General features: G+C 31.3%; 1 protein-coding gene across 1 annotated transcript; it reads right to left on the bottom strand.

Moving 5' to 3' along the window:
- Window positions 1-4,004: 4,004 nt before the first annotated feature.
- LOC134721629 (uncharacterized) lies at window positions 4,005-15,279 on the bottom strand. Its single transcript, XM_063584746.1, has 9 exons — window positions 15,164-15,279; window positions 10,204-12,389; window positions 8,544-8,673; window positions 7,991-8,143; window positions 7,538-7,649; window positions 6,641-6,772; window positions 5,885-5,989; window positions 5,233-5,412; window positions 4,005-4,734 (listed from the first exon to the last, which is right to left on the bottom strand). Exons 2-9 carry the CDS (start codon window positions 12,366-12,368, stop codon window positions 4,520-4,522), a joined length of 3,192 nt encoding a protein of 1,063 aa, XP_063440816.1. The 5' UTR covers window positions 12,369-12,389; window positions 15,164-15,279; the 3' UTR covers window positions 4,005-4,519.
- Between the last annotated feature and the right edge of the window lie 34 nt (window positions 15,280-15,313).

Raw genomic sequence — 15,313 nt, 5'->3', positions numbered from 1 at the left:
TCAGGGATGTTCTATTTATAAAATCATCTACACCAAGGCATATTCTTATAAATAGACTTGAATGTGTGTCTATAGTTATTGCCCAGAATGATAACACAGAGAAAATGTTAAAATTGGTTATAGTACAATATGCAGGTTATTTATATATTTAAACAGAATTTCCCTTGGTGGGAATGTTTCCAGTTGTGAACGGATTTTGTGTGCATTTTTGTATGTTCATGTCTTAGAATGAGGAAAACATTTTGAAATTTTTCTTAACACTGCTTAGATACTATGAAGTTATTTACCATAAATTAATCATAATTATGAAAATGCCTGAAATTAAGACAAACAGACTAATGGCAACAGCAAATGTTAACTGTAGTGCTTCATTTAAATATGGAAAAAAACGATACTGTGAATTAATTTATTTTTTGTTGATTGAGGGAGAACAGTATTTTCATCAATGTTTTATTCTCTGGTTTCACCAAAATCTGAATACAAGCCTATAGATAAATTGTACTTCAATGAATATATAAATCAATGGTTCACATTTAACCACAATATCCATGAAAATTGGTGTTCCACAAATAATAATGAATCCACAGTATATAACTGACTCCTGTAGATTCATAACTCAGATCTGGGTAAAAAAATGAAGATTGTATTGCATAATGTTACAATTTATTTGCAAACTGTAAAACAGTACATAATGACTTATAAATAACAGTGTATATATATATATACATATCCACTAATATAACACATGGTATAAAAATACCAATGAAAGTTCTTATTCTAGATTAACTTGAAAACTGTTTATCAGATTATAATGTACAGGCTTTGCTTTGTCAGCTAAGAACAATTACTAAAGTCATGGCTTTTCATTATTTTTTTAGAACATTCACAATTCAATCTTTCTGATGCAGAATTTAAATGTAATTGAGATGTAATTGAAATGTAATTGTCAATTACACACAGTTTTGGCTATTTGTAATTCATTACTTTCAATTAATTGTAATTGAAAAAATACTTTATTAAACATTACATTCAATTACTTGAGAAATTGTAATTAATTACGGTCAATTACATATTTCAATTACCCCATGTGTGTTCTCAGTATAAAAAATAAATTGAAAAGTAGTACATGGTGTTATGTTTCATGGCACAGAATCATTTCAAAAACTGGAAAAGTATAACACTGTTATTGCTGTTTTATCATCTATAAGTTACTGTGAGGTCTTCAAAACTGAGAACAAGCTATTTACATCTCTCTGTTAATTGGGACAAAGCCCCCTTTCTAAGTGAAATTTTGGCTAGTTGTGGACAACCGAAAAAATTTATTATCATTATTGATTGTCCAATTTACTATGTCAGAATGTGTCAATGAAGGAATCCCAACAGAAATTTATTTATTAAATATTCCAGTTAAAAATAGTGATCAAAGAATGGACCATTCTATTTACAGATGTTGAACTTTCAATGGTATCTTTAAACCTTGTGTACAAAGCACATCACAGACAAATCAGCATAAAGCACTTACAATTATTATATAAACACTCACCAATATCATAAATGTTATAATAACAATGTAAATCACTTGTTACCAGTTTCTTTTATGTCATTTTGAAAGAGTTACCTCCCATTTGTGGTATTTACAGTTTTATTGCAAATTTTCGTATCTCATAAACAAAAATTATTTGTTCAAACCAAAAAAATCCACATGAAACATCAAATTTAACCTATATTTCTGCAATCAAAATTTTTAGCTCTGCGAATAAGAACATCTGTTTTATTCACCTATGGACCGATTTAATTTGTGTGCATGAGTTAAAACTTTGGTCATACTTATACAGAGAAACATTTAATTAAAATGGCTGAATATTTAGTAAATAAATTCACTGGAAGATTTCATATTATTTGCTGCAGATGAATTTGTATTAATTAACTGAGGTTTTATCTAGCAACATGAATCATGAGTTTATAGGGAATATACATGTATACATTTAACCTTTAATCTAATAATATTTCTTTTTCATAATTGACCTTTAGTTAGATTATATCAGCATGGTTTAACCATTTGCATAAAGGTTACAATTTTCTCATAAGGACTAAGCAGAGAGAACCTGCTCTTCCAAAACATGCAAAGGGAAGCTACTCTTTTCAAACCAAAGGGAGATTAGAACTGACCACAAGGGAGATAATAATTGAATGCAAAGCTAGAGGACCAACCACTTCAAATTTACAATTATGAAATAAACATATTGTTTTAGGTGTTTCTCAAGTCATACAGAGGAGAGAGCATGAATGCAGTTTAATGTCATTGATCAACAGTTGTTTTTCTCCAATCTGATTGTTGTATGAAACTAAATATTTCATCAACAAACCAGCTTTCTTTATAGCTTTTTAATAACATATTTATATTTCGAGATTACACTGGATCAGACATTAAGTTATTATAAATTATTGCTATTTCAGGAAATGTTCCATACATTTATGCTATATAATTTTAAATTTCTAGTTTTTTATTTCAGAGAAACTTATGTTGTCACAGTTTTTGCAATATTTATTTTAACTACCAATTTGGAGCAACAATTGTTATTAATCAACAAAATAACAGAACAAGTAATACATAAACACATATGATTTGTGATTTTTCTATTCCAAAAAAATAAATAATTCGTTTTACTCCAGAATTATAATGAATCAATAGTATGTCTATTCATTTATAGTAGTTTCTGAAATAAATTTACAAGTAATTTTGAAAGCATGCTCATTTTTACTAAATGAAAAAAGAAAAGTATCACATCACCTGAGAAGCAAAAGCGGAACAAGGTTTTCATAATGTCAATTTTAAATTTCATGATCAAACAAAGGGTATATATTACAGTTAAATAGTGTACAAGAAAATATTCACTCTTCTCAGGTATTCTTAAATAACAAATGATAATAAATCTTGAAAATACACTCATTATACTTGGGAAAATACAAATGTACCACACTTCCTAAAATAACCATATCTACACAACACTAATTAACAAGAGCCATGATTGATGATAGACAGGTTTGAATTATTTGTGTCTAAAGCACAATGGAATACATTAAATATCAATTGAATATATTGACAGAGGCTGCATAGAACAATTGCACATCTTGAACATTGTCAATTGTAAGAATAGTTTAACATTGCAGGTTCTTTACCAAAAAAATATAAAAAAATCCAAAATTTGATGGTCATGTGATTTACATCCTACATACTATCCTTCATTCATCAAATGTAAAAACATAACATGCTATGATCACTACATCTGTAAGGAGATGCTGTATGATATTTATTAGGAAATCATTCAAGGATATTAATTTGACTCGTACGTAATTTATGTATAAATGTCATGAGTTACTCCCCTTACTGAAATGAAGAAATCGTAACTGATTACTGCAATAAAAAGAGCAACAGTATAATCATGTATTGATTGATTGGTTATCCCTTGCTTAACAGGCAATTATTTTTTCAGGTTTACCAAAATGGGTAGGAAATTTTCTTTGTTCCTTATCATATAAAATATGTTCATGTAAATTTTGTCATTACTATAACAAAGTGCTTCTTACCAAACTGTTATACAACGAATATATGGCTTCATCACTGCTTTGACCTAGAATTTTATTTTTGGAAGGTAAATAACAGATACCACATCATAAGTTTTAAACAAATAACTTCTTTCATAATAAATTTAAGGTGATGGGTATATACTATATAGAATTGATATTCTGTTATAGATAAAATTTATCTGGGAAAGTTCAATTTGTTTCTCGTATCAATACTAATTGAAACCTTATATTATCTGTTTGTGGAAACAATATCTATTATTTCTGGATTTCTTGGTTAACGATATTCGTACAAAGTATACAAATAATTAAAAAAGTCTATCTGACATTTTTTTTAAAGCAATATCAGAATTGAAAATAAGATTGGATCGATGAGATTTGTATTTCTGATGAAAAACATGAAGACATAAAAAATGCTGTTCACTACCAATATTTTAATTTAAGAAATTTATAAAATATATTATGCACAAATTATAAAAAGTTATGATTTCATTATACAAGTAACATTTTATAACTTTTTTGAAATGTAAATGTATATTCACAAGTTTTCATTTAAACAGCTCCTAATAATGAGAAATAAAAAACAAATAATATAAATATTCAGAGGCAACTATTTTGTCATGTTTTCTTACGCATTGAGAAATGCATGCACCAAAAATAAAGATAGTCATGGAGTGATCCCACTTGTACCTAATAAGTAAGATTATTTTCAGTGACTATAAACAAAGTGAAAGATAGTAGACAAAGAAAGCCATTGTGTATCAATGGAATATGAAAAAAATAGTTCTATTTTGAATAAAGGCATAAATTTTCCAGGAATAACCTAACAAAAACTATCAGTCCAATGGACACAGGGATTGGAATAGTTGAATAAAGTAACTCATAAACTGGCCAAAAACTGCATAAATTAAATTATAAATAACAATTTGTATTATTAATATCCTTCTTCCGTTTCTTCTGGATTCATCAGCTCTAAATCAGGTGCATTGAACAATTCCTGGCAAACTTCTGTATTCTGTCGGACAAATAATGTTATTCCAGCTTTATATGCAGCAGGTATCGTTATATGCGATGTAAGCTGTGCTCTATACCGGGGTCCTTGGTGTGACAGGGCCGTACAAGCCTCTCTCAATACATTTACAACCTGACCTGTAAAATTATAAACAGTTCAATAATTATTGGTTATTAAAAGCTTGAGCATTTAACAACCATTAAACATAATTCCTCTATACAAAAGAATCAATTGAACAAATTTAGTTTGTAATTATAAAAAGAATTTTATTTTTAATTGTGTAAACAGCTTTTTATACAGCTGTTTTTTAAATGCTTTAGGTCAATTTATTGTATATTCCTTGTAGTGGCAAGTACCCAACACTTAAACAGGCACTGATTACCTTTCCAGAACACCTGATTTAAATTCAAGTTCAATGTGGGAGTTCATTTTTAATATTTAGTTTTTGTGAAGTGATTTGGCAAAAATTGTGTTTTTTATTTTCTTTCATTCATTTCAGTATCCTGTCATTCTTTCATTGATGGTTTTTGATTCCCCCTCCTTTTTTTTTACTGAAATCTTCTTCAACCTTTTAAAAGCCTAAAAATATACCCAAGTATTTGAATTTTTATCAACCAGTATAATCTCTAACAAACCTAAAACATTCATTGTCTGCCATCGGTCATCATTTTTCTTCAGGAATTCATTGAGTGGAGCCCAGTCCCGGAATCTGTTTACAACATCTTGTCTCCGTATCAATAACACTGAATCACTTGTCAACTGTTCCATTATTATCTCCTCTGGAACAATCTCCAGTGGATTTGTTAAGTGGACACCTGGAATTAAAACCCAGGTTAAAGCAAACTTAATTATCCATAAAATAAATTCTAAAGAATTTAGGGCTTTAAAATAATGTGGCATTTATATTTCGTCAAGAAAATTCCCTCATTGAGAAAATTATATTCATATCTGTATTTTTCATACTAAAAGTTGGTTGATTTCCTTATCTATTTCTCCAAAAGTTCAAAAGAATTAAACATTAATTTGTTTGCTTTTTTTAAATGTTGTTTGACAAAACAGTACATTGGCTATTTTGTAAGGCCAATTTTTATTGATGGACGAAACCCATTATCCAGAGAGAACAATCAACCTTTTGCAAGAAAATTGGAATCAGTTCATTAAGTTGAGTTGAATGTACTTTTGACAAAACCCATGTTCAAACTCACAACCTCAGTGTTGTCAGGCTAGTTAAACTAGACAGACTACTTGGACATTAAGGTCCCCTTAAAATAACCATAAGGTACAAACCTTTAGAACTAACACCATAAACCATTTGATGATGCCAAGCATCAGGGATTGTCCATCCTGGCTTAACTCCCCTTTGTAGATTAAGTGTTGCTAATGGCACAGCTCCTGAAAGATATAATAAATTAGTTCAGTACAATAAAAAAAACACAATTATATTCATGCTGAAATATTTATTAATTGTGTTAGTATTTAAATTTGTTAGAAGCAATTTAAGACAAATAAATGATTATGTTTGCAAACATCAGACTCTGAATTCTCTTGAACTGAATTTTAATGTGCGTATTGTTATGCGTTTACTTTTCTACATTGGTTAGAGGTATAGGGGGAGGGTTGAGATCTCACAAACATGTTTAGTTTCTTGTGTACAATTTGGAAATTAGTATGGCGTTCATTATCACTGAACTAGTATATATTTGTTTAGGGGCCAGCTGAAGGACGCCTCCGGGTGCGGGAATTTCTACATTTAAGACCTGTTGGTGAACTTCTGCTGTTGTTTTTTTATTTGGTCGGGTTGTTGTCTCTTTGACACATTTGCCATTTCCATTCTCAATTTTATCTTTCCAAGGAAATATTCCCTGCAGTGTTTTCCTAAAATTTTGCTTTCTGTAAAAGTGTTTATGTTGTAATTGTTGGTTTGTCAAGACATTTGGTATTGGCTTTTGCCTTTGAAAATTATATGCACTAATTTAGTTTTCTATTTTTATGATTGCAAGTCAATCAATTTCATTAAGTTAATTTTCACTTATTTGAACCTACCTTTTCTCATCCAATATCCCAACCATTTCAATAGTTGTACTTTTCTAGCAGGATAGAAGTGGAAGAAACGACCCTTTATTGTACCTTTAGTCAGCTTTGTTATCCCATCTATTAAATTAGCTGCAGTTGTCCCTTTAAATAAATAGACATAATAAGTGTTAAATTTCTTGTGTTTTACACTGATCACATCAGCTTAATTTCCAAAATAATTTACATTTCATGTTTCCTTTCATTTTTGATGAAACAAACTTTAACATAAACCTGTACATACACACATTTTTAATCTTGGCTATGAACACAAACTTTTTCCCAAAATGTTTATCCATTTCAAACATTACACTGTTTATTAAATGAATTGTATAATATAAGTCTGAGAAACAGGCCAACCTCAAACACAATCTGTCATTGATATAACCTGGTAAACATTATATAAGTCTTCCTAGAGAACACATAATTTTAAATCATAGCCAACTAGTCTTTGCTCTTTTCTTTGCTCATACTCGTAACTGAGCGTGCTTAGTGAAGAAGTAACAGAGAACATTAATTTGAATTATCATAAGACTGGCTAGATGGTTACCACAAAAAGATGTTAAACCTATATAGTCCATGATTTAGTTGAAACAAAAAGTATTTGTATCTGACAACTATTATGAAAGGATTACCCATCAAAAACTGTAGTACTGTGCAATCATTTTTTTTAGGGTATTAATTTTCGTGGATTGTAGAAAAACTCTCATTTTTGTGGATATATGTCTGTATACCAGCTTTAATATTTTGATCTTTTAAATTTGTGGTTGTTCACCTGTGCCTACAAAACCCAAGTACTAATTGGTATCCCACAAATAATACCAGTAATGAGTGTACAATATATTGTTTCACTCCAATTCTAAACCATACCTGCATTGTATCTAGAGAAAAGATAGTATGGGACTGGTGCAGCTTCCATTCTCAGGTTTGTAGTCACTTTTTTACATACTTCTTCTTTGTCAACTTGATAATCAAAAGCTTTCTGATAAACAAATAGAAAATCAAATATGTTATTAAACTTTCTTTTCTTCCATAGACCAGTTTATACAGCTTTTGCAGTGATAAAAAAATCTCCAATAAGAGAAAATCATAAGGGAGAACTTTCAATGATTTGTTTCCATGCACAAAAATCGTGCTTTACAATCAAAAGCAAAATATTTCATGCACGTGTAAATTGAGAAGTTGGTTTAGGAAGGTATAGATAGTCTGTTATATTTCTGTTAGACCTGGTACAAAAATAAAATAGTGTGTTAAACATGGTGTTATACTATAGATAGCTCAACCTCTCACTTGTATTTATACATTATAAAAAGTATAGCCTACCAATATATTAAGAACAGCTGTAGGACCACAAGCAGACGTTCCAATCTGTTTGACTTGTAAAACATATGCCTCATATTCATTCCAGATCATCACTTTATCTACATCAGATCCTCTATGGCCTTTACGTCTTCTACGCTCATACTTAGGAAGAGTCTGGAAAAAAGCAAAGAATTGGGATAAACAGAAATGTAATTAAAATTGGTCATGTTGGTCTAAAAAGTTTTGAAATATTACTGGCAATATGTACATAAATATTTGTTCTGTGTATTTTTTGAATTTGCTTTACAAGGTTTTGTTTTAATTTTAAATTCTTTCCTCCCTGGAGTTGTTGTTAACACTGTTGAAGAGAACCCAGTAGCAGGTCTTAGTAATGTTGATGATCACAGAGATGAAAAGAAATTCTCTACCTCTCTATAGAAATCTGTGTAACATGAATCTGTGATATACAACCTATCTAGTGAAAAAAAAACCATTTATAATACAGTAATGAATGCACCAATACCACTGCTCAGCGGTGGTCATGGTATTGATGATACTATAACACTAAACTTACATTAACTTTAGTTCTGGGTATAGAACCATGACAAGGTTCTTCTTCCACAACATGCAGACTGTTATCACTAGTAGATAAAAAAGAATCTAAGTTGTCTATTTCTTCATATATTGGGTCTTCACAACTTTCCCTGCAATCATGTGATAGAAATATATTCATAAAACAAGTAAAAACAAGTAAAAAAATGTTCATAAAAAGATGCATAATATTTTTTATTAAAAGAGTTTTCAGACAGGAGTTGATGGCTGTTGCTTAGCTTTTTTTATTTGTGTGTGTAGTGATTTAATGGAATACATTGATTTCTTTTTAATTTAATTATAAACATGAACCAATGCAAACATGCAATGTATTGGTGAACTTTGGTGTAGAAAAATAATGTGACCTTTCAAAAACTTATAAGACTAAGGTTTTGTTCAAGTTGTTTGAGCAAAAAAAAAAAACTGGGATAGAAACTAGAAAACTTTTGAAATAGCTCAAGTCAGATAATCTGTCATTTACAAGGTTATAAATCTAGTAAGTTGTCAGTTCAAAATTAATAAATGTTTAAAATAAATTAATAGTACATGTATATATGTTCCGGACCATATGAGTATTTGGACCATACGCGTATGGTCATGACCATATGGGTATATACTCATATGGTCCGACCATACGCGTATGGTCGGACCATACGCGTATGGTCGGGGTAATTAACACTCTGTTACAGTTTACTTTTAATACTTCTAAACTCTTCATATGGTATGACCGTTCATTCAAAATACGCTATCATATAGGTAATTTTATCATTATATTATAATAAAAAGATAAGCTAAATAAAAATAAGAAGTTTCACATAGTTACTTAATTTTACTTAATTGTCAAATTTAAAGTAAACACATTTTATGGTCATTACCGATTTGTTATTACGAGTAAATGGCAATATGTCGACTAAAAAATTAAATTCCAAACATTTCTTAATGAACTGTTACATAAGACGTCACTGGAAAGTAGCATACTTTTGGTTTATTTAAGTTGTGTTGTGAAGATGGTGTATTGCAGTCATTTTACGATATTTGAGATGTAGAGCTTCTTAAAAACACCGTAGACTTCAGAATTGCCAAAGACCTCAGTATCACTGAACACAGCTGTAAAAAAGGCTTGTTTTTCTCTCGCAAACAAAATGTGTTAATGAAAAAGATCGTGCAAAAATTTCTTGCAAATGCAAAAAGCTATGATACCGTGTGGAAGTGAGTGTCATCCAAACCTATTAAAATGCACGAATGTAACTAGCGATGAAAACTAACTATGGCATCAATATTAAATTTTTACGTAGTGTTTTGGATTATAAAATTTAAAAAAATGTCATGTTTTAAACCATCACTGTTTTTTTAGATAAAGTTTATGTATTATTGAAACTTTTATAATGTAATTTGAAAAAATATATATACCTATATGGTCCAAATACTCATATGGTCCGGCCCGTCAATAACCAAACGAGTATTATACTCATATGGTCCGACCATACGCGTACGGTCCGACCATACGCGTATGGTCGGACCATATGAGTATACGCATATGGTCATGACCATACGCGTATGGTCCAAATACTCATATGGTCCGGAACATATATATACATGTATATACATATACAATGTATTGCCTTAAAAAACATTCAACTCACTCTGATGATTCTTCAAGCCTAGAGGGAAGGTGCATAATCACAGCATTCTGCAGAGCATGAGTTAAATTCTCTAAATCTTCTACACCCATACAATCTGAGCAATCATTATTCGTCTGCTGAGCAGATGAGGCAAGACCAGGTGTATCACGACAGAAATGATGGAGTGCATTCTCTTCCTCCTCAGAAGATCCAGATAACGATCGATTGTCACGATCCAGAGAAAGTTTACAGAATATCTTTTCCTGTTTATTACTATCTGAATCCTGAAAATTAGCAATGGGTACTTTTTCATGTTTATAAATAACCCGAAGCAAATAATTGTCATCGTCCCGCTGATCACAATGAGGATCATATACCTCCATATTGCTGTCAATATAATCAAAAGGATAACAACGACCTTCAAGGTTTAGATTATTAGTAGCCCCGCCTTCTGCGCCAACAAGGTGATTACTTGCTCCTAAATTGGAATCAGTATCAAGATATTCTTCTGCATAACTGCCAAGTGGTGGCATTGCATAATCTCTATCACTGTTTCCGGCATAATGATTGTTTGCCTCTGAAGATGGAAGATCAGAGTCTATAAATTCCTGATAGTCAGTTTCAGGTGTATACACATATGACGAGTCTGAACCCATGACACCACCTTTTTCACTTTCACTTCCAGCACCGCTACTCAACCTAGCAATTCTATGGGCAGCATGATTAACATTATCAAAGTTTGGCCTTTGCACTGAAGGACTATTTTGCTCAACATGCTCAAGGATTTTCAGCTTCAAGTGATCAGGATTTACATTATGACTAGGAGGATTCTGAGGACAAGAAGGATCAAAAGACTGTTCGACTTCATCACAGTTTAAAAGCACCTTATCTTTTGCTTTATTAACTCCATATCCTTCATCTTCTTCATCAGTTGATGGAGAAGAACTACGAGAACTAGACTGAAATAAAAGTCGACTGGCTTTAGATGGGAAATCTGTTTCTATATAATCCCCTACTTCCTCTAAACTATCAATACTAGGATTTCTATAGAGAGGTAGAATATTTCTTTCCATCTCTCTGTGATCGACAGCACTACTAGGACCCGCTACTGCACCCTCTTCAACAGTGTTTACTTGTTCATGGTCTATATTTTCCTGTGACATACTTCTGGTAATATTATTTTCTATGACTGATCCATTCATTTTTCCCTCTGAGCTTGAGACTGATGAATGTCCAGTATCACTGTCCTCAGGAACAGCTAAGGGTGCTACCCTCGATAATGTTAAATCGGGTTGAGAGGTCGGTAAATTCTGTGCATGACAGTTTTCTCCATTTATCGGTACCGTTACAGGTTTCATATATTGAGCCAATGATAACTTTTCGGTACCATCTTTACTAACCAAGTTATTTCCATACAGTTTCAAGCTTTGGTTATTCATTGATTTTATTTTATGGTAATTATTATCACAGTGCCCTTCAAGTGTTGAGATTTTATCAGATGATTTAACATTATCATCAGAACTTTCCTCTGAACTAGAACACAATTCAGGATAAATGTATCTTTTGTGTGATTTCTTATTCCCTTTTCCATTTCTTTCCTTCATTTTATTTTCCTTTCTTTGTTTTACCATCCTACTCCAGGACATAGACTTTGGACGAACTGCTGGACTTTTTGGGCTTGTCTTTGTCTCATTTGAAAAGTGCTGAACATCTCCGTTAACAGTCTTGCTACATGCACATGCTTCAGGCTTGACTGGGCTTGAATCTGGAGAACTGTTAAATCCATTTAAAGTGACATCAGATCCACCATTTTGAATTTTTCTTGTTTGCCTCTTTGAAGGAGTACCAGATTCTTGATCATTCCTATTCTGTTCAGCCCCATTTCCCATGGCATCCAACCCATTCATTTTGTTACAATAACAACTGTCCCTATTTTGGGGATTATCGATATTTGCCTGCGATAAAACAAATGAATTAATGTCTTTCTTCCCCATATCATTGTTTTTTATAATTTTTCCTTTCTGTATTATTCCACTTTTATTACAGTTTGTCAGACCATTTGAGGACAGGACGTGTAAAACAGCACCACTAAAAACAGGCATCTCATCTTCATCTCGTTCAACAAAATTTATCTTCTTCTCCACAGCTTTGAGTTGCTTATGTTTCTCCTTTCTGTTTTTATCCATCTATACAATTTTTCATTTCACCTGAAAAAGAAATGATGGAATACTATTTATCACACAGTCACTTTTGCATTGTTTTAAATAATTGCTGACCTTTGCATGGAATTATTGTTAATCATCACTAAATTTTAAAGTAGGATAGGACAAGACATAATTTTAGATCAGGTCAGGTCTAGTGAGTTTTAGACAGTATAAAACTGTACTTTTGGCCTTACATTTTCTGTATACATATATATCAATTAACCATGTTAACACTAACCTTTCTTTGAAATACATTTGATGTCATAAATAATAATATAAATTAATTTTAATTCATCAATTTCAAATATCTTTGATGCTGAACTGAGATCTTGATGGTAAAACTATTTCAGTTGACAACATAGGTTGTCATTTCAGTCAGATATTGTTACATTTATATGTTTACAAAATGTAAATGAATGTGAAAAATGCAGTTCACAAAACATGCATTTTACATATAATCTTAAGGGTAGAAATTGTAGGAAACCTTCTTTGATCTTCGTAAACAAATGAGTAATATATATATATATTCTTTATGTTTTAAAGAACACAATGTATATTTCATAGATAAAGGAAGATGTGGTGTGATTGCCAATGAGACAACACTCCATCCAAATAACAATTTAAAAAAGTAAACCATTATCGGTCAATGTACGACCTTCATACTATATTTATATAACAGAGTCTTCCTTCAAAAACCTAGATGTAGATCAATTAAATCTAATTTCTTCAAGCATGTCAAATGCTAAATAAATCTCAAGGTTTATGTTGGGCCATAAAGAAATAAAACAGTCTCTAGAATGTCTAAAAATAAACCCCATTTATACAAGTGTGTGATGAATACATAAATAGCAGCCGTAGCCGATCGTCAGAGGGACTTTAAATCCACTATCTCATGCATTCAGGATGAATGTTAGGATCTCTAATAACACTTGTGTCAACGTTTTGATGGGATATATGCAATTGTGCATGATATATTTGCCACTGAATGTTCAACTACATGTAGCAACACACAATAAATCAAATTGTTAATCTGCATGATCTACAGATGTCTTCAGTCTTGTGAGTATAAAACAACAAAAAGGACTATTACACGTTGCAACTCTGACTCACATATATATACAATGTACATCTAATGTTGGTGAATGTAATGACTGACATGTGGTAAAGCTTGCACACCTCGTCTTGTAATAGACTTCTGGCAGTATTTATCTTTACTTTTATTGCACAAATGTCAGGCAATGTTTATAAGTAACATTTTCTGATTTCTTATTTGTCATTCATCTTCTTTTTAAAGGAAAGACTCTGATTCCAGAGTGCGAAATATCTCAAAATGGATTGATCCAAAAATATACAATGTACAATGTCTTCTTCTTTATATATAGAAAAACATTGACTGGTTGATGGTTACTTTCCGGTGCATGCCTGGTTTAACAATGTTGTTAACAATTAAAAAAATATATTTTTGATTTCGTGATAATTTTTCAATTTTATATAATACAAATGTATATGTAAGTATGTATTGTGACTATTGTGTATTGTGAACAATTGATCAGAGATAATGTTGTTGTTAGTGAAAAGGGTATCCTCCTTTTTTTGAAATGGTCAAAATCATGATTACACCCATCAGGTTTCTCTGTGTTGCTCAGTTGAGTCATCAATATGTCCTGCTCAAGCTTATAAGCATCTTGTGTCTTTAATACCTGGTGATTAGAATGCTACCGTTTTTGCTTTACCTGTTCATGGTAAATTATTGCCTTAAATCTAGATCCGTTTTGTTGAACTGTTTTAGAGAGTTAATTGTTCTTGTTGGTTTAGACCCTTCAGTTTATTCTTTTCATTGGCTGAGACATGGAGGGGCTACATTAGCCACCAAGGCTGGCATTCCTGAGATTTTATTGAAACATCACGGAGACTGGAGATCTGATTGTTTTCAGACTTACATTAAACAAGCTAGTGTTGATATGTATTGGGTTACGTCAGCTATGAATTATTTGATTGGTAATTAGTTTATTAGGGTATTTTCGTCGGTGTATTATTATATTCTTGATTTGATGTTGTTGTTGTTTTTTTGTTTTTTTTGTTTTTTTTATGTATATATTATTAACATGATTAACCCCTGTGTTTGGCGACTTCGTTTTGGGGTCAGGTGCTTCATATTGACATTTTGATCATTGTATCTTATTGATACCATGCTTGGTATAACTATATATGCATTACTATAATAGAGTACCTTTCGCCAAACACTATTAGTTGTCAATTTTTCAATTTTTATATATTAATACAAATGTATATGTAAGTACATGAAGTATGTATTGTGACTATTGTGTATTATGACTATTGTCATGATAAAAATAAGATGAAGTAATAGTTTGTAAATGTTTGTTTTGGAAATAATCATTGTCATTGTTGAGCATGATATATATTTGTCCCTAGTGCAGTCTGCCAATAGGGACATCACGACTCAAGGGTTAACCAAAATTTACATCATGTAAAAAAATACATAACCCATTTGGACACACACCCTTCAATAGTATATTAACATTTTGAAGCAGGACATAATAACACTTTTTATATGTTGTCAATACATGGTCTGAACTGTCAACTGCCTAGAACTGGACAAAATATACCCCAAATAGCATTTTTCTGGAAAATATACATTATTTATCATGACCTACATAGGAGAGGAACTAGATGAGAGGAAATGGTTTGTTCATTTTGAATAATGTTCATTTAACCATTCCACTTATCAAATTTGATTCAGACATAACATAAGTTACCCATATAACGTAGTGTTTTTGTGGGGGAACTTCAAAATTGCTCATCCTCCTTCCGCCATTACGATTTGCATTCCTTCGGACTTCTTCTGAGTTTTCACCGTGTTGTAAGGTCCTTTTCAGAGAGCAAAAGAAATACATTTACAAGGAACC

The sequence above is a fragment of the Mytilus trossulus genome, chromosome 6 (genome assembly GCF_036588685.1).
Source record: "Mytilus trossulus isolate FHL-02 chromosome 6, PNRI_Mtr1.1.1.hap1, whole genome shotgun sequence".
Lineage (NCBI taxonomy): Eukaryota > Metazoa > Mollusca > Bivalvia > Mytilida > Mytilidae > Mytilus > Mytilus trossulus.
This window is presented reverse-complemented; position numbering and strand designations above follow the sequence as displayed.